This window comes from Tenrec ecaudatus, chromosome 15, assembly GCF_050624435.1.
Source record: "Tenrec ecaudatus isolate mTenEca1 chromosome 15, mTenEca1.hap1, whole genome shotgun sequence".
Lineage (NCBI taxonomy): Eukaryota > Metazoa > Chordata > Mammalia > Afrosoricida > Tenrecidae > Tenrec > Tenrec ecaudatus.
In genome coordinates this window covers 115,909,113-115,934,932 of record NC_134544.1, presented here as the reverse complement: position 1 = coordinate 115,934,932, position 25,820 = coordinate 115,909,113, and the positions used below count along the sequence as shown (strand labels likewise).

Below are 25,820 nucleotides of genomic sequence, written 5' to 3'. Positions count from 1 at the left end.
GTTTTGTTGTTGTTAGGTGCTACAGAGTAAGTTCTAACTCATAGTGGCCCCAGATTCAATAGAACAAAATACCACCCAGTCCTGGGCCATCTCCACAATTGTTGTTTGAGTCCACTGTTGCAGCCAGTGTCAGTCCACCTTATGGACGTGTTCTGTTCACACAACTGCCTCTTGATCCATGTACAGGTTTTGCACAAGCACAATGAAGTGCTCTGGAATTCCCATTCTTTTCAAGACCATCCATAGTTTAATATGGTCCACACAATTGAATGCCTTAGCATAGTCAATAAAATCCAAGGGAACATCTTTCTGGTATTCTCTGCTTTTAGATAAGATCTGACAGACATCAACAATGATAGCCGTCGTTCATGTCCTCTTCTGAATGTGGCAGAATTTCTGGCAGTTTTCTGTCAATGTACTGCTGCAACTGTTGTATGATCTTCAGCAAAATTGTACTTGCATCTGTTAGCAGTGGGATTTGTGCAGCCTGTTGGGTCATCTTTCTATAGAATGGATACAAAGATGAATCTTTTCCAGTCAACTGGCCAAATGGCTGTCCTCCGAATGTCCTGGCATAGATGAGTCAGTGCGTCAAGCACTTCTTTAGCTTGTTGAATCATTTCAATTAGTATTCTATCACCCCCCTGGAGCCTTCTTTTGGGAAAATACCTTCAGTGCACCTTGAACTTCTTCCCTCAATATCATGGATTCTTATCATATGCTACCTCTTGAAAGGTGTGAATATCAACCAGTTCTTTTTGGTACAATGGCTCAGTATTCTTCTGTCTTCTTTTGATGCTTTCTGTCTTGCTCAATATTTTGTTCATAGAACGTTTCAACACTGCAACTCGAGGATTCGAATTATTTCTTCAGTTGTTCTATGGTAAGAAATGCTGACTGTGTTCTTCCTTTTTAATTTTCCAACTCTAGGTTTTTGCACATTTCATTTTAACAGTTGGTCTTCTTGAGCTTCCCCTTTTATTCAGTCCTTTTACTTCATCATCTCTTCAATTTGTCTTAGTTATTCTAAGATTATGAGCAAGTTTCTCACAGCCACTTTGATGTTTTATTTCTTTCCTGTTTTCTTTCTTTTTTTTCAAGTAAATCATCTTTTTATTTTCATTTCTTTCCTGTTTTCTTAATGACTTTTTGCTTTCTTTATATATGATATTTTTTATGTCTTCCACAGCTCATCGGGCCTTCTGTCATTAATGTTCAATGTGTCAGATCTGTTCTTGAGATGTTCTCAAAATTCAGGTTGGTTCTATTTAATGTCATATTTTAACTGTCATGGATATGTAATTCAGCCTGAACTTACATATAAGCAATTGATGGTCTGTTCCATAGTTGGTCCATGGCCTCCTTTTAGCTGCTGATATTGAGATTCTTCATGATTTCTTTCTACAGATGTGGTCTATTTGATTCCTGTGTATTCCATCTGGAAAAGTTTTGTGTTGTTCACAGATGTATTTGCAATGAAGAATTCATTGGTCTTGCAAAATCATGTGCTCTCTAGCTTTGTTACATTCCAAACACCAATAATTATCAATACATATTGAGTTCATGTTTGATCAATTTCAGAAGGAAGATATTAGTAAATATCTTCAATTTCTTCAATTACTAGCTTTAGTGGTCGGTGCATAAATTTGAATAATAGTTGTATTGACTGGATTTCATTATATGGGGAGAGATATAATGCTACCACAGACAGCCCTGTAATGTAAAACAGATCTTGAAATGTCCTTTTTGATGATGAATGCAACGCCATTCCTCTTGAATCTGTCATTCCCGGCACAGTAAACCATGTCACTACTTGATTCAGAATGCCCAATATCAAGTCCGTTTTAGCTCACTAATACCTAGGATATCAATCTTTCTATGTTCCATTTCATTTTGGATGATTTCCAATTTTCTTAGGTTTACATTTTTTACATTCCAAGTTTCAATTATTAACAAGTATTTGCAGGTATTTCTCATTTTGCGTCTTGTCCCATCAGCAAATGAAGGTCCTGGAGTGTTTATTCCATCTAAACATTATGGTCAGCTCCACTGTGAGAAGGCAGCTCTTCCTATATTCAGCACTTTAAGGAGGTCAAAGAAATCGCACAAAGTGAGATTAAGGTGGTAGGGTAAGAGAGGCATGCTGTTTTTAACCCACAACTGGTGCACTGAGCTTGCTGGTGAGCTGGTGCATTGTTGTGGTGGCAAAACCAGTGTGCCACCCTGTGTGCCACTAACCAGGGCTTTTTTGTAGCACACTGTTACACAGTCTTTTCAGAATCTCTACATAGAAAGATTGATTAATGACTGTTAGAACAAACTCCAAATACACTATCCCCTTCACATCCAAAACACAAATGAGCATCGTCTTGTTCTTTGATTTCACTTGGTGAGCTTTTTTGGGGGGGGGTGAGGTGATGAAGATGTCTTCCACTGGCTTGACTAATGTTTGCTTTTGGGGTTGTAAGACTAGCATGATGTCTTGTCACCAGTAATGACCTTAGGGACAAAGTCTGGGTCGCTTCAGAGCTGTTCTTTCAAAGCACAGCATGTTTCCACTCGATGCTCTTTATCCTGGTCAGTCAGAACCCAAGGCACACATTTTGCAGTGTCCCTTCTCATTACCAAATCTTCTGTTAAAATTCACTGAACTGAGCTTCAAGACAGCCCGGATAACTTCATCTCTTCAATAGTCTGCTGTCGTCAGGCTTGGAGCACAAGTACATAAATATTGTTGACATATTCGTGTATTTATGTATATATGTAATATATATGTAAATTAACAAGGAAACAGATGGATTTTGGGCCTGTACTTAAATCTTATCTCAGTACAAGCACAGTTTGTCCTAATAATGTGGCATTGTTACCTTCCTTACATGATGGCTGAAGACAAAATGGGTCCATAAGCAAATGTGAAGAAACCTAATGGTGCCTAGCTATTAAACTATATAGTGTCTGGGGTCTTGAAGGCTTGTAGTTAAACATGCGCATCAATCAGGGAAGCAACAAAGGGCACATGGAAGCACAGTAGCCTGTGTAACCATGAGGTGTTAATGGTAAAAGATATCAGAAGTTCACAAACAAGAAAGCAAATTGGTGTGAAGTACCTTTCAGAAGGGCCACATGGAAGGGAATATAAACCCAGGGTGCGTTATAGCATTTATGAAACACGGAACTATCCTCTAGTTCTTTAATATTTTCTCCTCTTACAATTATGGTTTTTATTTGTCTTACCTCCTTAATCATTTTATATTTGTGTAGGTTCATTTGTATGTTTAAGATTGTTAGATACAGGAGAGCCAAGATAGATAATCCTTCAGAAACAGTAACAGGAGTAATGATTCCCCGAGGGTACAGGATGTGGGAGGGAGGGATTAATAGGGAGCTGATTGCACTGGTGACTGTATAACCCCACTTGGCGGGGTAGAACAACAGAATTGTATGTGAATGATTGGATATGTAAGAAACGGCACAGGTGCAAAAAGTAAATAAAGGTTCCTGGGGGGTAAAGTGGGAGTAGAGGGAATAAAGTAGAGCTGATATCAAGAAGTTCAAGATGAAAGAAAATGTTTTGAAACTGATTGTGGAAGCAATTGTACAATAATGCTTGATGCAATTGAACTATAAAATATTATGATATCCATAAAAACTCCCAAAAAAGGATTAACAAAATAAAAAAATTAAGATTCTTCCATCTCCCAGAAAAACAAATAATGCTAAGGCATTTATAGCTACTATTATAAACCAATATAATGCAATTTGATATAAAGCTTTTGAAATCCCAAAAAAATAGAACAACATCACAGTGGATGTATGTATGGATTGTGACAAGAGTTGAATGAGCGCCCAATAAAATGACTAAAATTTTTTTTAAATAAAAAAAAGAAATAGAACATTATCAAATGCCATGTTAAGATCCAATTTGGGGGGGAGCGGGGAGGGAAGGGAAAAAAAAAAGAGGACCTGATGCGGAGGGCTTAAGTGGAGAGCAAATGCTTTGAGAGTGATTAGGGTAAGATGTGCTTTATACAATTGATGTATGTATATGTGTGGATTGTGATAAGAGTTGTATGAGCCCCTAATAAAATGTAAAAAACGAAAAAAAAAAAAAAGATCCAATTTGTCTATTTAACTGTGGCTTAATCACATTTGGATTAGCAAAACCTGAAGCATAATGTAGCTATCATATCAACTATTGTAATTCCTGACAGTAAAATTAAATTACTCGGGGGGGGGGGGGGGGAGAAGACAAGACAAAAATCATTATTTTCTTTTTTCTAACATTTATGTAGTAAGAGAGCTAGCTTATCAGACCAGATAAAGCTATCATCAAATCTCTAGTCTATGTGGACTCCTTACAAATCTTTCTCTGAAAGGAAGTTCAACAATCCAAAGTCTCTGGGAGAAAGCCGAGGTGTCCATATAAAATGGGACACTGCTCTCAGATTCAGATCTTAAAACAAAAGAGTGAGATTATAAATTCTTGACCATATTTTGAAGTTAAAGTCTAGAATTAAAATAGACAGGGACCTTATGGAAAGTTTTATAAATCTCCTACTCATTATTAAAATGATGAATAGTAGCAATATAATAACTATGGAACTGGTAACAATAAAAACAATAAAGCAAACTAGTCTATAAGTCTGTTATAATTTCACTTTAATATTCATGAAAATTTTCATTTCTCCTAAATTTTATTTTGGTTAAATAAATGCCATGTTGACTAGCCCAAATAATTATATATTAAATAACTACAATGAAAAGAGATTAACAACACAAGCAAAATAACATTTTGTACATAGACTTCAGGGATGAATAAACACACACACAAAAGTTAAAAAGGCACCATACCTAATGTCTGAGAGATCACACTTGTTTCCAGCAATAGCCATTACAATGTTTTCAGGACCATGTTCCTTTAGTTCCTTCACCCATTTCTTCAAGGTATGAAATGAATCCTAAATCAAAAGTGTAAATACCAGTCAGTATATTATTACGAACAGTCAGTATAATGCGGTGGAGAAAGATATTGTCAGGAGATTTGTTTGGATTAGCAAACTCCACTATCTTACCATACATGTAAGCCTTAGCTAAGTTATACATGCCCACCTGTTTCTGCTGAGTTGATTGCGACTCATAGTGACCCCAAGGGGTGGAGTAGAAGTGCCCCGTAATGATTCTAAGGCTGCAACCCTTACTGAAGCAGAACTGCCAACCTTGGTGAATTTGAACTGCCAACCTTTCAGTTAACAGACAAGCACCATTGTTCCACAAAACACCTAAGTCACACTTGTTTCCTTTTCTAATGGCACAACTTGAGAAAGTGAAGATAATCATATTACTAGTTTTCTCTTATAGATAAAATTTAAAATTATAGTCTTCAGTCCACAGGCATAAAGATAATAGGACTAAGAAAATGTTCTTGTTTTCAGGAAAGAAAATACACGAATAGTAATAGGTCACTAAATTAATGATCTTACCCATGGAATTAGTAAGCCCAAGCTAAAAAAGGAATTCAATCTGCATGAGTGGGGGAGAAAATGTGAGCAAACAACTGTGGTTTTTCGTTAATAGATTTTCTAGAGCAGCGGTTCTCAACCTGTGGGTCACAACCCCTTTGGGGGTCAAAACACTCTTTCACAGGGGTAGCCTAAGACTATTGGAAAACATATATATGTCACAATCTACAATTATATATATATATAATTACTATGCTTTAATTCTGTTCAATTTGTAACAATGAAAATACATCCCACATATCAGATATTTACATTACAGTTCATAACAGTAACAAAATTCATTATAGTTCATAACAGTTGTGAAGTAGCAATGGAGAGCAAATGCTTTGAGAATGATTGGGGCAGGGAATGTATGGATGTGCTTTATACAATTGATGTATGTATATGTATGGATGGTGATAAGAGTTGTATGGGTCCCTAATAAAATGTAAAAAAAGAAAAGAGGAGAAAAAAATGATTAGGGCAGGGACTGTACAGATGTGCTTTATACAATTGATGTATGTATATGTATGAACTGTGATAAGAATTGTATGAGCCCCTAATAAATTGTTAAAATTTAAAAAAAAAAGAAAATGATTAGGGCAAAGAATGTACAGATGTGTTTTATACAATTGATGTATGTATATGTATGGATTGTGATAAGAGTTGTATGAGCCCCTAATAAAATGTTTTTTAATAAAATAAAATAAAATACAAAAAAAAAAAGAAAATAATTTTATGGTTGGGGGTCACCAGGAACTGCATTAAAGGGTAGCGGCATTAGGAAGTTGAGAACCACCATTCTAGAGCCAGAATGTGATAACCTAAAAATATATTCATATAATTTACACACAAATACAATCATATTTATATATGTACACATAAACATATCCTTGGCTTTTAAGTAGAATGATTGAATACCAATAGAGAATAAATATTGTATTCCTATACATACAGAAATTAAAATTAATTTTCTTTTTCCTAAAAAGCTGGCATTCCTGAGTACTAGCAGATATGACCTTGACTTCACAAATAGTCATTTAAAAAATCATTATTATTTACTTTAGCATTTCCTTCGAGATGCTGCATTATAAATAGGTGAGATAAACTATATAGTGTTCACTATCCCCTGAGATCTCACTACAGACCACTGGGAAGAAAGACTCAGCACTGAAGTCTCTGCTGTGGTACTTTCTAATACAGAATCACCATAAATAGTATCTTAATTCTTTTTTAAAAAATCTTAATTCTAAAGAAGCACTCTTACCTGTTTGGTAATATCATATACAATAACAGCCGCAGCAGATCCTCGATAGTACATGGGAGCCAATGAATGAAACTGTTTATAAGAATAATGATGAAACAAACAAAAAAAAAGAATAATGATGAGTATTAGGACAAAGTGAACATATTTCCTACAATCCCAAATTAAATACACACATTTTAATCCATATCATTTTTAAAGACCTCTCTATTCCCCTATTGTAATCACAATTCATGTTGTTGAAAATAGATATTTGAAATAAATAAATCATTGGTGTTTCCAAATTCTATTAAAAGTCTCTGGTATCATTTCTGTTGCCAAAGCTCTATTTCCAAGTACCTATCCTTCACTGTCTCCAGCTGAGGTGAAGTGTAATTACTTGGTGTGGATCCTCTATCCATAGTTTTTGTAATTCCTACCAGGTAATCGCAGGAGGGCCTGAGAAAAAGGGATTATTAGTCAGTTTTGGCATTCTGCGGACTATAAGGTGAACCACTTTAGAAGCAGAAATGGAGAATTCCAACAGCCACCAAGAATGAAGACCACGAGAGTAGTGCACCTCTGACATTTCTGCATGGAGAAGCGCTGGAGGCAGCAGCTATGGCAACAATGGCTGCATGAGACAGAGCTTCAGGCTTCCAAGCCAGGGAACACGTAAAGCTGCGTGCCTTCAGGCAGGAGGGTGAGATGCCTTTGAAGCATTTAGCAGCACAGGAGGAACTATGTAAGGAGTCCTGGTAGCATACTAGGTTACACATTGGGCTGATAATGGCAAAGGTCAGCAGTTCAAGAACACCAGCTACTCTGGGTGAAAGATGAGACTTTCCACTCCCATAAAGAGTTATAGTTTTAGAAACCCACTGGGGCAGTTCTATTCTGTCCTTTAGGATCACCATGAGTCAAAATCCACTCAAGGGAGAGACTTTGGGGGGGGGTGGGGGTGGGGTTAGAGGGAGAAACTGTATAGCATTTGCCCAAGCAGAGTAGATGCTAAGGAGCTGAGAGGCCTAGGACCAGAGAGAGAGTCTACTAGCAGGGCTGAGAAAAATAAGAATGTTGCAGGCAAAATAACTATCTCTTTAATGTTTTCTGATCCTGATTTGTAATGTAACCTGTTAACATCTCCATTTGACTCTTACAATCATGAGTATTGCCTGTGAGTTCTGTGTGGCCACTACAATGGATTATCAAACCTAGCAGGGAAGAAGAGTCCCTTGGGAAGAATGGTTAGTGTTAGAATAGGGAAAGCAGAGTGGAGGGTGGAGCTATGTCTGCCTTTGCTTCATAGAAATTGATCTTGGGTTGATGTGACATTATATTCTCCTTCCCACTTATGTAGTGGAGGAGGTCAGATTCCTTCATCAGCTTTTGCATTCCAATTACTAGCAATAATTAATGCATAGTGATGGCATGCCTGATCAATTTCTGCAGAAGTTGGTAAAAATATTCAATTTCTTTACCTTTAGCATTACTGATTTATGTGTAAATTTGAATAATACTCATAATAGTTGGCCTTCCTTATATTCACTCACTGCCATCAAGTTGATTCTGACTCTTTTGGGTCCAATATCAGGTTTCCAGGGCTGTAAATCTTTATGTGAGCAATCAGCTTCGTCTTTCTCCATTGAAGCAATGAACAGCCTTCATTATAGTTGTATGGATATTATTCTATCACTGACAGAGTCCTACTTCAGGAGATGCTGCTACATTTGTTTTGACCAATAATGTGATGTCATTCCTCTTAAATTGATCATTCCTGGCATAATAAAACAATGTATTTATCCAGTTCAAAATTGCCATCAGCCCATTTCAGCTCATCAATGCTTAAGACATCAATATTTATGCAGTCTATCTTATTTCTGATGACTTCAGATTTTCCTATATTCATATATCATAATTGTATGTTTTGATTATTTAGGGATATTTTCAGCTGCTTCTTCACATTTGAGTCATGCTACATCAGTAAATGAAGGCCCTGGGAAGCTTAACTCTATCCATATCATACGGTTGTTTCTATTTCCAGAAAGTAGCCCTACCCCTACAGTATTCTGAATGTATTCCTAATCATCTTCCTATATCATCAAAGTTTCTCTGCTATTCATAGGGTTTTCCCTGACCATTAGTAAAGAAGGAGATTGACAGGTCCTTCTGCCTAGTCTGTCTTAGTCTGAAAGATGTGCTGAAACTCTACCACTACGGGTGACACCACTGGCATTTGAAATATCAGTAGTTTAGATTCTAGAATCACAGTAACACCCAAGACATCAGAGTATGACAAAGTGACACATGAATGGTAGTCCATAAACATGACAGCCTTTGAAATTCTACAGGGCATTTCTACTCTGTCCTATAGGGATGCTATTGGAATCAACACATCTGGTTTAAGAGAGGGAACAAGGGAGAATCCAGTAGCTTTCCTGGCTCATAAGAGAACTCAGAGTCAGCCATCTTTATTTCTCACAAAGTATTTGTCATTGTGTAAGTGTAAGTCCTTGTCAAATTACAATGATCACATTTGGTAGCTGTGAACACACCTGTCACCGAGGTTCCCCTTTTATAACACTGAAGAATGTGACGTAGGGCTTCAGAGCAGTGAGAGGGGGTGCAGGCCCTATTGCCACTCTCTAGTTTCCTTGATCTTGAAGAAGAATCACCCTGCAGCCTCTTTGAAAAAGGAAAAGGACTGTGGATGCTTAGAATGATATGAAGTTCTAAAATTAAGACTTTACAGGATAGAATATATCAATGGGCCATAAGGAGTGTACTGTCTCTCACCACATGGATATCCATAGTCACTGACAGCCTGACACTAAGGGTCTATTAGGATTATTAGGAATCATTTGATAGACTCTATGTCAACCCACTCCTTAGACATAGAAAGCAAAATCAGAATTCTTGCTCAAAAGGAGAAATGCATTTATGAAACATCCCTGCTTTGCATATGGAATACATATAACTTGTCCTAGTTAAAATAAACAAAAAACACCAAATGGGAAGTAGATGCTGTTTTTAGCAAATGGTGCTGGAAAAACTAGATTATCAATCTGCAGAACAATGAAGCATGACTCTTACCTCACCTCATACACAAGGACAAATTCAAGGTGGATCACAGACCTTGTAGGAAAACTCAAAACTATCAGAATCATCAATGAAAAAATTGGGACAACGCTCAAAGCCTTAGCATAGGGATTACGCATCACAAAGAATTGGAAACAGTCTAAATTTCCGTCAATAGATGAAAAGATTTAAAAACTCTGGTATATACACACAATGGAGTACTGGCAGGGGCAACAGTACACTTTCACAACACTCCCCCAGGGGTACATCAACTCTTCTGCCCTGTGCAATAATTTAGTTCGAAGGGACCTTGATTGCCAGTCTCTTCTGCAAAATGTCATAATAGTCCATTATATGGATGGCATTATGCTGATTGGACCCACTAAGGAGGATGCGTCAAAGACTCTAGATTAATTGGTACATCTGTGTGCAAGAGGTGGGGAAATCAACCCAATGAAGATTCAGGCACCCTCCACCTCAGTAAAATTTCTAGAGGTTCAGTGGTGTGGAGCACATTGAGACATTCCTACTAAAATTAAAAATAAGCTATTGCATCTGCCCCACCCCCAAACAACTAAACAGGAGAGCCTCTTGGGAGTTTGGTGGCAACTTATCCCTCATTTGGGTGTTCTACTTCTGCCTATTTATCAAGTGACACGAAAGGCCCCCAATTTTGAGTGGGGCCCAGAACAAGAAAAGACTGCAACAGGTTCAAGCTGCTGTGTAAGCTGCTTTGCCAATGGGATCATATGATCCAGCTGAGCAAATGGTGCTAGAGATGTCAGTCATAGAGGTGCAGTGTGGAGTTTGGCAGTCCCCTTTTGGTGAATCACAGCACAGACCCTTGGGATTTTGGAGTAAAGTGTGGCCATCCTCTGTAGACAACGACTTCCCTTTTGGAAAACGGCTGTTGGGCTGTTACTGGGCCTTAGTGGAGACTGAACGCCTTACCATGAGGGCTGAGCTGCCCATAGTGACCTGGGTATTTATTGTCTGGCCCACAGTCATGAAATTGGACATGCACAGCAACACTCCATTGTTAAATGAAAATGGTAATATTCGAGATCAGGCTGGAAAAGGGCCTGAAGGTACAAGTAAGCTGCATGAAGAAGTGGCCCAAGTGCTCACAGTCTCCACTCCTGTCACAGTATCTTCCTTCTCCCAGTCTGCACCAAGGACTTCCTGGGGAGTGCCTTATGATAAGGTAACTGAAGAATGGAAAACCAATGCTTGGTTTACTGGTGGCTCTACACGCATGTGGGTACCACTTGTAAGTGGACAGCAGCAGCACTACAGCCCCTTTCTGAGATCTCCCCAAAGGACAATGGTGAAGGGAAATCCTCCCAATGGGCAAAGCTTTGAGCAGTGTACCTGGCTGTTCAATTTGCCTGGAAGGAGAAATAGCCAAATGTGAGATTGTATACAGATTCATGGGCTGTGGCTAATGGCTTAGCTGGATGGTCAGGGATTGGAAGGAACAAAATTGGTGACAAGTTGGTGTGGGGAAGAGGTATGTGGATAGACCTCTCTGAATGGGCCAAGAATCACAATCTACAGATCCCATGTCATTCATCTATGCATATTGATGTCTACAATAAGGCATGGCAGAGTAGCTCAAGAGTCTCACAAGGGCTCTGTGGGCCATGTACTATCATCACCTCTCTCACAATTGGAATCAAGTTTCACTGCGTGCCCACGGTCACAGAACACCACCAGAGAAGCAGGACTCTCCGAGGCTCTCCCTAGAGCCAGGCCCTTGAGAGGCTCTCCCGCAACCCGGACCTCAGAGCACGGAGCCAGTTTACCGTACGTGCCAGTCCCGGCTCAGCCAGGAGGGATGCTCATCAAAGGGTTACCTCTGAAGAGGAGGATTTAACAATCAAGTGGATAAGATGACATGCACTGTGGAGATTTGTCCCTCTGCCACTCCTGTCACTGCCCATTGGGCGCATGAACAAAGTGGACACGATGGCAGGAAGGAAGGTTATGCATGGGCACAGCAACATAGACTTCCACTCACCAAGGCTGACTTGGCCACTGCCACTGCTTTAGTGCCTTATCTGCCAGCAGCAGAAGCCAAAAATGAGTTCAAGATATGGGACCATTCCTCGGGGAGATTAACCAGCATGCTGGTGGCAGATTGATTACATAGGACTACTTCTGTCATGGAAGGGGCAATGTTTTGTTCTTACTGGAATAGACACCTACTCTGGATACGGATTTTCCTTCCCTGCATGCAATGCTTCTGCCAAAACTACCATTCGTGGACTTACAGAACGCTTTATCCACCAGCATGGCATCCTACACAGCATTGCTTCAGATTAAGGAACTCACCTTACAGCAAATGAAGTGTGGCAATGGGCCCATGCTCATGGAATCCACTGGCCGTATCATGTTTCTCATCATCTTGAAGCAGCTGGCTTTACAGCTAAGTGGCAACAACTTGCAGGGCTGGGGAAATGTTCTCCAGGAGGCTGTATATGCTTTAAACCAGTGGCCAATATACGGTGCTGTGTCTCCAACAGCCAGGATTCATGGGTCCAGGAACCAAGGGATGGAAGCTGGAGTGGCACAATGATCCGCTTGCAGCATTTTTGCTTCCTGTCCCAGCAACCCTGTGTTGCTTAGGCTTGGAGGTCCTAATCCCAAAGGAAGGAACTCTACTTGGAAACACAGCACTGGTTCCACTGAACTGGCAGCTGAGAATGCCCCCTGGCCACTTTGGGTTCCTCATGCCTTTGGATCAACAGGTCAGGAAGAGTGTTACTGTACTGAGTGGTGTGATGGATCCTGATTATCAGGAGATATTGGACTGATGCTACATAATGGAGGTAAAGAAGAGTATTTCTGGAATCCAGGAGATCCTGTAGTTCTTCTTATCAGTTATGACAATGTGATGAATTGCAAAAGCGAGGTTTGTGACTGTCAGTTTATCTTCTTTATAAGTGCTTATTGAATCTTTCCTTTGTTCATGTACGATGTACCAGATGCAATTAAATTGTGTGTTTTCATTTATATGTATGATAGATGTATGATGTTAAGTGTAGGTGTGATTTCAATGATGTCTGGAAATTATATATGGCTAAAGAATTGTGTACAGTTGCCAAGATAGCAAGGGGTAGGTTGTGATCGGCAGGTTTATTGCGCCAACCTGGCCAATAGGAACATGTGGGAATTATCAGGTTGCATTTTGATTGAAGGGCAAACAGATAAATGGCTCATCAAGGCCCACCCCTCTCTCTCTCTAGCTCTTTGATGACTGGACTAGCGTGCGGCTGCTTTAGCTAGTTCTCTATTGGCTACACTACCCATGCGACAAGCCAACCCACAGGAGCTTGAGATTCCTTCGAGATCTGCTTCGCCACCTGGTGTATACATTGTCTGAGCTTGAGGCTGGTGGTGGATCTTGTTGTCTTGCATTGCTTGAGTTCGATATCCCATCAGGGCCTGCTTTACTAAGTTCCCGAGCTGCTGGATCCTGTTGTCTCGCGTTGCTTGAGTTCAATATCCCATCAGGGCCTGCTTTACTAAGTTCCCGAGCTGCTGACTGTTGGTGACCCACCCTGCAGTTTCTGCCTGTGGGCGATCTCTGCCTGCAATGCCGAAGGGAAGACTCAGCTGCCTGCTTCCTTAACCTTGGAGCAGACCTGGCAGCCCTCATGAGTTGAAGGACTTCTAGTATATTAACTGTTCCAGGGAAGTGAGTTGAACTGAGCCCTCTGTACTGCTGTGTGGACTAACTAGCTGTTATATTCCTTTGTGCTGTATAAATGTGTGTGTGTGTGTTAGTCTTGGTTTTGTTTTTCTAGAGAACTCTGCGTAACACAGCCCAGATTCTATTTGGGTGATGACCAATCAGCAGACAGGTGATACCACTTTGAACCTAGGTATGAGATAGATGCTCAAGCTCTCCCATGCTTCTTTTCTCGCAGACACAGGTCCACCTAATTCTGCACTCCCCCAAGGTTGTATCATTCCCTTGATCTTCCAAGAAGACCCCCAAGAGTTTCAGCTAGGCATTGAGAATCAACTTCCAGATGATCCTAATCTCGCTTTGCCTGCCAGAATGAAGGGAGTGTTCCTCCATGCTCCCTAACTTCTGAACTCTGCCCTTGGGTAAATGCAACCCCTTTGATTTTCAAGAATTGATTATTCCAAGGTATGTGTACCTCCACAGTGTTACTGTTCCCCTTATTGATTTACATATTGTCTGGTTGAAAATTGAGCCTTGGTGGTGAGTTCATTAAGGCCGCAGTTTTGAGTATGCCAACAGTCTTTATCAGACAGGTAAAACCTGATCCTCTTTATGATTCTGAGTTTTGTTGCATGTTTTTCTCCCACTCTAGCCAGGACTTTCTAATGTGATACAGTTCAGAGCAGTTGGTAATGATAGTTAGGGACCATCTGCTTCTTCTAGTCTCAAGGTCATGGACTTCAAGTGTCCATTTGTCTACAAATTATTTTCCTACGTCTTCATATAATAAGCTTCAAGGAGATGGTTTATAACTTGAATACTGGCTGTAATGATCTCTATTTTGTAGTGTAAAACATGTAAGATACTCAGAATAGTAAATAAAACGCAGCATACAAGAAACTAGTCAGTCGTACTGGTGATACTAATGCAAGCTAGCTATTTGTGAAACTGATAGCACCACTCTCGCTTGACATGTGTAGATTCTAAAAACGAGGTTGTACATGCATAAATATATTTATATATAATGACAGGGCAACAGATCTATTCATATATATATATGAATATGTTTATATTCATATATATTTATATGTTAAGTATAAAGGTAGCAGATGGATATTGGGCCTCTACTCAAGAACTACCTCAATGCAAAAACAGTTTGTTCTAATTCCCTGCCATTCTGTGACACTCACTTTCCCAACACAATCACTGACGACAAAATGGGTGCATAAACAAATGTGAAGAAAGCTGATGATGCCCGGCTATGTAAAGATATAGCATCTGGAGTCTTAAAGACTTGAAGGTAAACAAACGGCCATCTAGCTCAGAAGCAACAAAGCCCACATGGAAGAAGCACACCAGCCTGTGTGATTATAATGTGCTGATGGGATCAGGTATTAGGCATCAACCACCCAGAACAAAAAATCCTGTCAATGTGAATGAGGGGGAGGGCGTAGTGGAGACCCAAAGTCCATCTCTAGACAACTGGACATCCCCTTACAGAAGGGTCACAAGGAAGAGATGAGCCAGTCAGGGTGCAATATAGGACCAACAAAACGTACAACTTTCCTTTAGTTCTTTAATGTTTGCTCCCTTCACTATCATGGCCCCAATTTACCTTACAAATCTAGCTAGACCAGAGGATGTACACTGGTACAGGTAAGAGCTTGCACACAGGAAATACAGAAGAGATAACCTCCCCCAGGGCCAATAATGAGAGTAGTGATACCAGGAGGGTAGGGGCAAAATGGTCACAATGATCAACAAATAACTCCCTCCACCAAGGCAACGAATAACAGAAGAGTGGGTGAAGGGATGTAGTGGTTGGTGTAAGAAATGAAAAAAATAATTATAAATTATCAAGGGTTCAAGAGGGAGGGAAAGCAGGGGAGGGAAGAAAAAAATGAGGAGCTGATACTAAGGGTTCAAGTAGAAAGAAAATGTTTTAATGATGGCAACATATGTACAAATGTGCTTGACACAATGGATGGATGAATGGATTGTGGTAAGAGCTGTAACGGCCCCCAATAAAACGATTTTTAAAAATAAAGAATAAATAAATAAAACAAGGTTATTATAAGAAAATTGGCATTGTGACAATAGAGAATAATCAAATTAGATGACAAAATGGAAGAAGACTATCGTCACTATATGTGCCAAATTATCCTTAAATAACTGCCAAACCACTAATAATGGTCAAGCTAACATATAACCTTAACAATCACAACCAGCATTACTCACTTTGTACCTTCATCATTCATTACTACCAGACACACATCATGAGTGTACAAAGTTGTTGTATATGTTTTTATTATTATTATGAATGTGAAATGTGAGATAATGATACAGTTGATAAGTCTGAGCATTCTGCTTCTTAAAAGTAGCTGAAAAGCAACTCCTTTGTGGCCATCAGTAAAAAGAGGAACAAGAAAATTTCTCTGCCTAAATTTAAACAAAAGGAAAAATAGTAGAACGCAAACTCAGTGCCACCGAGTCGATGCCAAGTCCTAGTGACCATATAGGGCAGGGTAGAACTGCTCCTATGGGTTCCCAAGACCAATGCTTTGCAGGAGTAGCAGCCCCGTGCCACGGGAGCTCCTTAAAAGAACTACCACACATACGTTAAACAAGATGACTCAAACAGTTTTTTTCTTTGTACATGTCTGCTCATGTCCAATGAGACATCGCTTGAAGATTCAGTAAAAAACCTGTTCCAGGCAGTGACTTCATGTGTTAAAAAGTTTGCCTTTCAATTTACTAGGGAAATAGGAGACATTCTAATGTTAGAATTTGTAGTCCAGACGATTTATCCAATTTTTTAACAAAAGCTTTAAAATACCTTAATATGCCAACACTAGAAATTTAAAGAATTTTAGAAGGAAATCCATTAGAAGGAGCTGATTTTTGAATTACCCTGACCCTTGGATTCTTTTGAGAGATAGACAAGAAACTAGTATCACTAAGTGAATTAAACAGTACTGAAGAAAAATTAGACAGACTGGAACTGGAAATGAATGGAGTAGGGTGGGGCAAGGAAGGAAGTGTTGAAATTCTAAAAGGGAGCTTGCATGGGAGAAAGAGAAGTCTGGCTACCAATTCCACACCGATCAGTTCTGACAGAAGCTCTGGTAAGACTGGAAGCTCTGGGGAAAGACAAGGCATTGTTAGACACGCACCCCTCATCTCATTCAGCTCTCCCATTCTGATGACGCTCACGTTGATTATGAAAATACACTTTACAGACACAAGTGTGTTAGTAAGCATTACTTCAGTTTTTAAAATCTGTAGCCAAGAACTTCTTAAATAAATACCTTCTCCATAATTATTTTCAGCAAATAAAAATAATCAAGGGAACATCATCTCTTGTTTCTAGTAATGCAGTATTCATTTCCCTTTCTTCTAGCGAGAGAATCAAGATTTTCCTTGGAGACAAGGCCTACCAGGTAATGTAGTACAAGGCTGATGCCCCTACCTTTAGGTATTACTGTACCCCAGGGGTGCTCAATACGTGGATCACCATCTACCAGTCGATCGCAAATGTAGTGTGGGTAGATCACATGGCATTAAAAAAGTAGACGTAAGCCTATCATCAATCCCGTCACTTAATTGATACACAACACAGTCAATCAGATGCAATCTTAGGTGTCAAACGCATGCGCAAACAACTACGCTAACTTCAGCAAAACTGACAAGCTAAGTTTTCGCCAATTTTTAGACTTTGGTTTTTCTCTCTCAAACGTAAAAAGGGGTATTTAAATGAGTGGGAAGCTGGACCAAGTAAGAAGAGAAAAACGTATCACTTTCATACGGAATGGGAGATTCTGACACTACAAGCCGACATTCAGCTGAAGTCCAGAGCGCATGAACAGTTCTGGAACTTACTCGCAGAGGGAAAGGACCCAAACATTAGAAAATATGCGTCACCTTTTTCCCACATAAAGATCATTAAGTGCAAGTCCCGTTCCACCATGACATGCTCATTTGGAAGTGTACTTGAGGCAGCTGTCAGCAGCTACTGTCTGCACTGTGCATCCCTGGCTCATTCCATTCAGTGCAAGGCATCAGAGTAAACTTAGGTCATGACAAAAAATGTACATCGTTCATTGTGTTGTGCAATATGGACTCATGCGGTTATGACATACATTGTCATTGTCCATAAACATACATTGTCCATATAAAGAATCCTCAATGAATTTATGAATAAATGTAATAAATAAATATATATGTTTTACATTTTTGTAATTGGTAGCTCATTTTGACTCAATCATTTTATAAGTAGCTCGCATGCTGAAAAAGTGTGATCATCCTGCTGTACCCAGTACACCATATAGAGCACCAACCATCCCTGAATTCTATACAGCTGAACACACACATATATAAACATCACACACACACACACACACACACATGCACATATTCTTGAACTTAATGCTGCGTAGAGCTCAGAACAGAGAGTGGGGCTAGGGGGTGGGGGTGGGTGGATGGAAGTGGTGATAGGAAAATATATTCTGACAACTTCGCAGCCTTGTCTTAAGATAGGAATCTCTTAGGTTTTCACATAGCTAGAGAATATATTCCCTTTTTTGCTTAAATTATTTCTTTTTTTGTTGTTGTTGTTTTAAACGTTTTATTAGGGGCTCATACAACTCTTATCACAGTCCATACATATACATACATCAATTGTATAAAGCACATCTGTACATTCTTTGCCCTAATCATTTTTTCTTTTTTTTCCCTTTTTCTTTTTTTACATTTTTATTAGGGACTCATACAACTCTTATCACAATCCATACATATACATACATCAATTGTATAAAGCACATCCATATATTCCCTGCCCCAATCATTCTCAAAGCATTTGCTCTCCACTTAAGCCCTTTGCATCAGGTCCTCTTTTTATCCCCTCCCTCCCCGCTCCCCCTCCCTCATGAGCCCTTGGTAATTTATACATCGTTATTTTGTCATATCTTGCTCTATCCGGAGTCTCCCTTCCCCCCCTTCTCTGCCGTCCCTCTCCCGCTTAAATTATTTCAAGTTCAGTTCTGCCCCCTTGCAATCAATATGCTTGTCTAACGCAAAGAAACCTTCAGAAATTAAGCTATATATTTTCTCTAGAATGCCAACATCAGCGTGTACTTACCCGTTCCTGACCAGCAGTATCCCAGATGAGGAACTTATGAAGTTCATTTCCACAAGGAACTGTTTTAGTCATAAAAGACGCCCTGGAAAAGAGTAAACATATTCAAATTACAAGTTACTCTTTATAATTATTACTAACAGTCACATCTCAAGCAGATTAACTTTGTGTCCCAGTCAGACTCTCACAAAGCTCTGATGCTCAAAGAACCACAAAGAGAAAGGTTTGAAGAGAGTCCAAAATCAAACCCCAAACCAAACTCACTGCCATTGAGTCCATGCTGACTCATAGGGACACCAAGACTGCTACTGTTTATGGCACTGGAAAGCCAGTCTTCCTCCCGTAGAGCTACTGGTGGTTTCTAACTGCCAATCACAGCGACTGTAGCCGAATGTGTAACCAGTGCAGCACCAGAGCTCCTACGGAGCTATGATCTAATATTACTAAAATGACCAGACGTCCCGATGTTTAACAATTTGTCCCGCGTCCTGTGGCGTTTTTTTTTTATAGTCCCAATTTTTGGAAAGAATGCACGACAAGCTAAGGGATGGTGGGAGAACGGGAAGAGAATATATGGTTTTCGGCTGCCATGTGGCTATTTCGCCAGGATATGAGTTTTGTATTATTTTTTAAAATTTTATAATGTTAAACTTTAATAATAACAAATAATTGTTGATAATTGATTATCGAGAACTGCTGATCAAAGTTCACATTGTTGATCAGTTGTTAGAATTAGACCACCATTGTTTGGACTTAATGAACAATGACATTTTTTGGCATTGGCAACGACAAAAACATTTTGTAACTGTATCTCAGATGATACACATCGTACTGCATGCTAGTGCTAATTAAGCAAGTGAGGCCAACAAATCAGCTATTCAGATAATTTAGGTAAGTCATTTGTTTATTTATTTCATAAATACATAAATTTTCTTGAATTTAGCAGACAGCACTCATATTATATTTTACAGTGGCGGCTAAAAGCCTAGCGCCGGCCTTGAAAGTAACACTTACGACTTACGTTATGGCAAATTCAGAGAAAAAAATAATATAAGTTAGTATTGTTATTATTTAAAAAGAAATATAGGATTAAAATTAAAATAATTTTAAAATAGTTACTTTATAACAATCAAATTAATTTAATTTATAAACAAACAATAAAATATGTTCATGTAATTATGTACCTACTTGCTGTGTTTTTAAGCAATATGTATATAATATTTTATAATATAATTTAAAATTACTTTTTTAGATATTTAACATAGTGAGTAAGAAAAGAGGATGCAAATTCAACGATGATCTAAGAAGTGAATTTCCTTTTTATTAAAAAAAACCAAAAGCAATTACATGGTAAAATGTGAGAAATGTAATGGTAAATTTTCTATTTCGCACGGCGGGAAGAATGATATTTCAAAGCACTTGTAGACCCAGAAACAAAAGATATTTAAATAGTGCTGCATATTCCTCCAAAATACAGGAATTTTTCAGAAAATAACTTATGGAGGTGAAGAAAAGAAATTAGCATCAGCAGAAGGATTTATGTGTTTTCATGCTATTAAAAACAATCATTCCTTCAGATCTATGGACTGTAAATCACAAGTTGTCAAAAAGTTATTAAACAAAAAATTTGCCTGTGCTAGAACAAAATCCGAGGCAATTGTATGTAATGTGCTTTCCCCATATGCATTTTCAGAATTAAACAATTTAGAAAAATTAATTTTATATCCATATATTCAGACGCATCTAATCATAAAGATATAAAGTTATTTCCAACCAGTATTAGATTTTTTTATTCGGAAACTGGAATAAAAATTAGAATTTTAGATTTCGTTTCTGTGCCCAGTGTAACTTCTGAAATAATTTTCAGTTCCATTATTAATATTTTGGAAAAAAGCAATTTATAAAACATAAAATGATAGCACATTGTGCAGACAACACGAACGCAAATTTTGGAGGAAAAGCGAGAAGAGTTACAAATAATATTTTTTATGAATTAAATAAAAACCTTAATCAAAACATTATTGGTGTTTGTGCTGCGCACATAATACATAATGCCATTGAAAGAGATGCTGATTTGTTGCCCGTAGATGTGGAAAATATCGTTATTAAAATATATTTTTATTTCTATGTATACACTGTGCGCGTTGAAATGCTTAAAGCATTTTGTGAAACTGCAGAAGTCGAGTATCAGAAAATACTTGGAATATAGTAAAATACTTGGATCAGAAAATACTTGAGGAAAAAAAAGAAAATACTTGGTTAGCTCTTTTGCCAGCTGTCCAAAGAATTTTGAAAATATACGATCCTTTGAAATCCTACTTTCTATCACAGGATAAATGTCCTAGAAGTTTAGAAAGTTTTTTGAAAAAGAATCTTCAAAAATTTGGCTAGGGTTTGTACACAATCAAGCAGCTCTTTTCAAAATGCTATAAAACTTATTGAAGGAAAAAAAAGAAAAAAAAAACTTATTGAAGGTGACAAAATTTCAGTATTCGAAGTAGCAAATAAAGTTAATAATTTAAAATTTCAGTGTCAAGAGTGGTTAGAAAATATTTTCTTCCGTTAACTATCCATAATAGTATAAGTCAGCTAGAAGAATAAGGTGCAATAAATTGTACAGATATCATGAATCACGTTGAAAAGTTCTATGGAAACTTCACAGATTATTTAGAAGAGTCGACAGTACGTTACAATGATATTGAACATTTTCAGTGGGTCACATTAAAACAAGAACTTAATTGGAATGATGTGCAAAAATCACTCTATCATATTACTCAAAATTTCCCATATAGCAATATTTCCGAAAATGATCTTTTTAATGAAGTAGCATTATTAAAAATATATTGATAAGGAAAAGGTTAAATCTTGGGCACCAGCAAAAATCACAATAGAGAACAAATGGTTAGAAATATTTCATCATTTTGAAACAAACCATGTTCCATACAATAATGCACTAAACATTGTGGAATACATGCTGTCCTTACAAGGAACTAATGCTGCGACTGAACAAGTTTTTTCTATGGTAAATAAATTGTGGACATCAGAAAAATCACAACGAAGCACTGAGACTTTGAAAGCCATTTATGTGTGAAATATAATTTAACAAATTCTGTGAAAAATTTCATGACCTTTTAAATGACAGCAATCTACTAAAAAATTCACTCAAATGAGAAATATGCAAAAAAATAAAGTAATACTACACATAATTTTTAATGTATTATATTTGTAAATTGTACTTAGGTTGAAATTTTTAAAATTACAATACCATTTTTGCATTCTATGAAAATTTTTGTTGCTCCATATAGACCAAATCCCACCCTGGTCAATGGTGTCCTGCTTTACCAATGTTAAAATCTGGTCACCTTAAATATTACCCAAAGATCACACATGTGGTTTCTAACCTAAGAAAAGGCTAATTTAATATTAGAAAAGCATTTTCTTATATAGCTTAAAAGTAATCATCTTTAAATGTGTGAAAACAAGCAAACAGAAAAAGAGTTAGGACCTAATATGGAAGAGCGCTGCTGGTGTAGTAGCTATGGGCTGGGCTGCAATCTGAAAGACCAGTGCACTGAAATCAGCAGCTGCCCTCGGGAGAAAGAACAGTCACAGTCTCGGAAACTCACAGGGGCAGTGGACTCTGAGCTGGCGTGGACTTGATGGCAGTGAGCGACTATGCCTAATGTGCTAAATAAAACCATTCTGCCTTAGCTTTATTATGGAGCTTTCAAACATAGGTTTAAACACCTCTCTCTGTGTATATGCAAGGATTGAAATGCTAAATCAAAGATGTCGTAGAGGTTAACGCTCACTCGCTGCTATGGAGTCAATGATGAGCCACTGCGACCCCCCGTGGGTTTCTGGGACTGTTACTGTTATGGGAATAGAAAGCCCTATCTTTCTCAGTTACTGGTGGTTTTGAACAGCCAATCACTCAGACACCAGCCCAACACATAATGGCTCCTAGAATGTATACAGTACATAATTAATTGGCTTAATGATTGACATAAACCACAAAACAAGCAAGCAAACAAAAAGGAGCAACACAATAAATAGAACAAGTGAAAAAAGCATTGTCACCAAAAATATAAAAACACACTATTTGGAGCTGATGCACCGAAGACAAAACTACTTAGGATTATAACATAAATAATTTGCAATGTTCCCAAAGTAACAGCACAGAACTATAAACCTGATGTTGTTACCTTAAAGACAGCAATCAAGAATATAAAAATACTACAAGAAATAAAAACTCAGAAGGAAGTAAACCGCAAAAAGAGAAAAAAATGCATTATTTCCAGGTATTTTCTTAAGTAAAGGTCTTTTAAGAAAAAAAGCATCATAAAAGTGCAAAAATATATCATTGAAAAGGCAATAATTAAAGTTAAATTCCATGTTTTGTTTTTGAAATTTTCTTTCAAATCAATAAAGTTAATATTTTTTCCTCTAAATATAAAACAATTACAGACTTTATACTGAAAATATGGAGGAAAAAAGCTTTTAAGTGTTTGTGAACTCTTTCATTCAGCATTCAGCGAGCGCTAAGCATCTGGAGGTGAACAAAACACAGTACTTGAGAGAACCAGCCCTCGTCAGTCACTTCCCAGGTCAGGACAATAATGCTGAACTTTAAAAGTCGCTGCCATAATGGCATTCTCTTTACAAAATGAATAAGGCCTCACCTAACTTACTATTGGTATCAATGTGGTACTAATATTATTCATCTAGTGATGAGATTAACTTTCATAAAGAACTCTATGAGCACTCAGAGGAAAAAAATGTATTCAAATACTGCTCAATCTCTAAAATAATATTTGTATTCTACTTTCATGAAAGTGTTTAAAACATAGAAAAGTTTCATTTTGACTATACAAAAACTGCTGAGAACGATTACCCTCTACATGTGTACAAGTGCAGATATCATATACGTGAGAAAATAATTATTTAAGCTAATTAATCATGCCTAATCAGTTGTCATTTTAGCTACTGCTCCTCCATGCAGTGTCATCCCTGACTTCCGGAAACATCTAGGAAAGAGTGTGCAGAGATATTTGAAGGGGAGGACAAGGAGGGAGGTGGCCAGGACCGAGAAGACACTTAACATTTCTTCATGCTACGCCATAGAAAAAGGGCGGGGCCTGGGCTATGACTATATTTATCTGTAATTGTTCCAACATTCTATACCCAGATCTCAAGATTATAGAAAAGGCTACTTAATAATTTCAAGTGAAAGGGACAACTCGTCAGTTGGCATGCTCTGGTTTTGACTCTGTTGCTGTTGTTAGGTGCCATCAAGTTGGTTCTCACTCTAGTGACCAGACATGCAACAAAATGAAACAGCGCTCAGTCCTGGGCCATCCAGACAATTGTTCTTATTTCAGACCATTGTTTCAGCCACTGTGTCTAACCAGCTTGCTGTGGCCTTTCTCGTTCTACTTGAGCAAGCATGATGCACTTTTCCAGATATTTGCTTCTCCTGATAATATGACCAAAAACACCTGAGTTGAAGTCTCTCCATGCTTGGAGTATTCTTTTGTTTAGTTCAAGGATTGTTTGATGGCCTTTAGGAGTGTTTTCCAGTGCAGTCTGTTGGGGCACCATGCCTTGGCCCCAAAGTCCACCTTCAGCATTCCCTGGGGACCTCGCCGCTCCCTTCCCTTGCTGCTCTGTTGCTCTCCCTTAGTGCCTTGCCTCAGTGTGGCGGGATCAGATCAGGTATAATTCCCACACTGTGTCTCCGGTGTTGTCCCCTGTAGGGTTATGGGTCAGTGAGGGGCATCAGGTCTCACAGAGGGGCTGGCCTGAGCTGCCCTTCTTCCAGTAGAAATTCATTTGTTCTTTTGGCATTCCATGGTACTTTCAATATTCTTCACCAATACCATAATTCAAATGCATTTCTTTGGTCATCCTTATTCAATGCCCAATGTTCATATGCATATGAGGCAAATGAAAATACCATGACTTAAATCAGGTCCACCTTAATGTTCAAAGTAATATCCTTGCTTTTTAGCAGTACAAAGAAGTCTTTGTGTGGCAGATTTACCAATGTAATGCATAGTTTGATCTCTAGACTGCTCCTTCCATGAGTAGATTGTGGATTCAAGCAAGATGAAATCCATGAAAACTTCAGTCATTTCTACATTTATTATGATATAAAAGTCAAATTTGGAGGATCTATGTTTTCTTTAAGTTGTAAAAAAAACAAACAACTAAATAAATAATTTAGTCGTGGTCCACACTGCCATCTTGGTAATATACCAGTAACTGCTTCAACTCCTCCTTTCAGCAAAAAAAGACTGTTATCTGCATATTACAGGCTGTTAATAAGCCCTCCTCCAATCCTGATACTGTATTCTACTTCATATAAACCAGCTTCTTTTGTTTACTTGCTTAGCATACAGCCTAAGTAAGTATGGTGAAAGAATACAACCCTGATGTACAACTTTCTATTTTGAAGTACAATGCTGTCTGTAATAGGATAATATTTATCTGCACACAAGGAAATCCACTTAATGTAATTATATTTTTTCCTTTATATATATTTTTCAATTGGGTGTTCATACAACTCTTATCACAATCCATACATACATCAATTGCAATGTAATTATTATTCAAATTTATGTACCAACAACTAAAGCTATTGATGCTGAAATTGAAGAATTTTACCAACATCCTCAGTCTGAAATTAAGCATGTAATCAAGATGCATTGATAATTAGTTATTGTTGATCAGAATTCAAAAGTTGTGGCAGGTTTCTGCCTTTCACAGGCTCTAGCATACACAAGCTTTGTTGTATAAGCTTCATACTGTGATGGAATAAGATACTATAGCATCTGCGTAGCATTCTTGCCAAAATGTTTAATCTGAATTTAATCTCTAGGAAATAACTAGGCCAATATAGAATGTTGAACATACTTTTAAAAAAATTAAATACTTTTATTGGGGGCTCTTACAACTCTTATCACAATCCATACATTCATCCATGTGTCAAGCACATTTGTAAGAATGAAGAATGTTCTATAATTGGCTTGCATACTTCAATAAGGCAAAACTGAACAAACCAAAAGATTATTCTAGAATCTAGGTTAAAAAGAGAGGAAAGAGATAAAACAAATGCAATGGATGAATCGTGACAAGATCATGAATTAGAAGAAAGTGGTACCTTTTGAGAGA

At 38.0% G+C, this 25,820-nt stretch overlaps 1 protein-coding gene across 1 annotated transcript in view; it reads right to left on the bottom strand.

Annotated features, from left to right (window-relative positions):
• RAB31 (RAB31, member RAS oncogene family) overlaps positions 1-25,820 on the bottom strand; it is a 161,141-nt gene that overhangs the window by 60,894 nt on the left and 74,427 nt on the right. The window contains exons 3-5 of the mRNA XM_075533041.1: positions 18,651-18,732; positions 6,766-6,837; positions 4,852-4,958 (exon numbers count right to left, since the gene is read on the bottom strand). Of these exons, the coding sequence (XP_075389156.1) occupies positions 4,852-4,958; positions 6,766-6,837; positions 18,651-18,732 (261 nt within the window). The remainder of the gene's footprint in view (positions 1-4,851; positions 4,959-6,765; positions 6,838-18,650; positions 18,733-25,820) is intronic.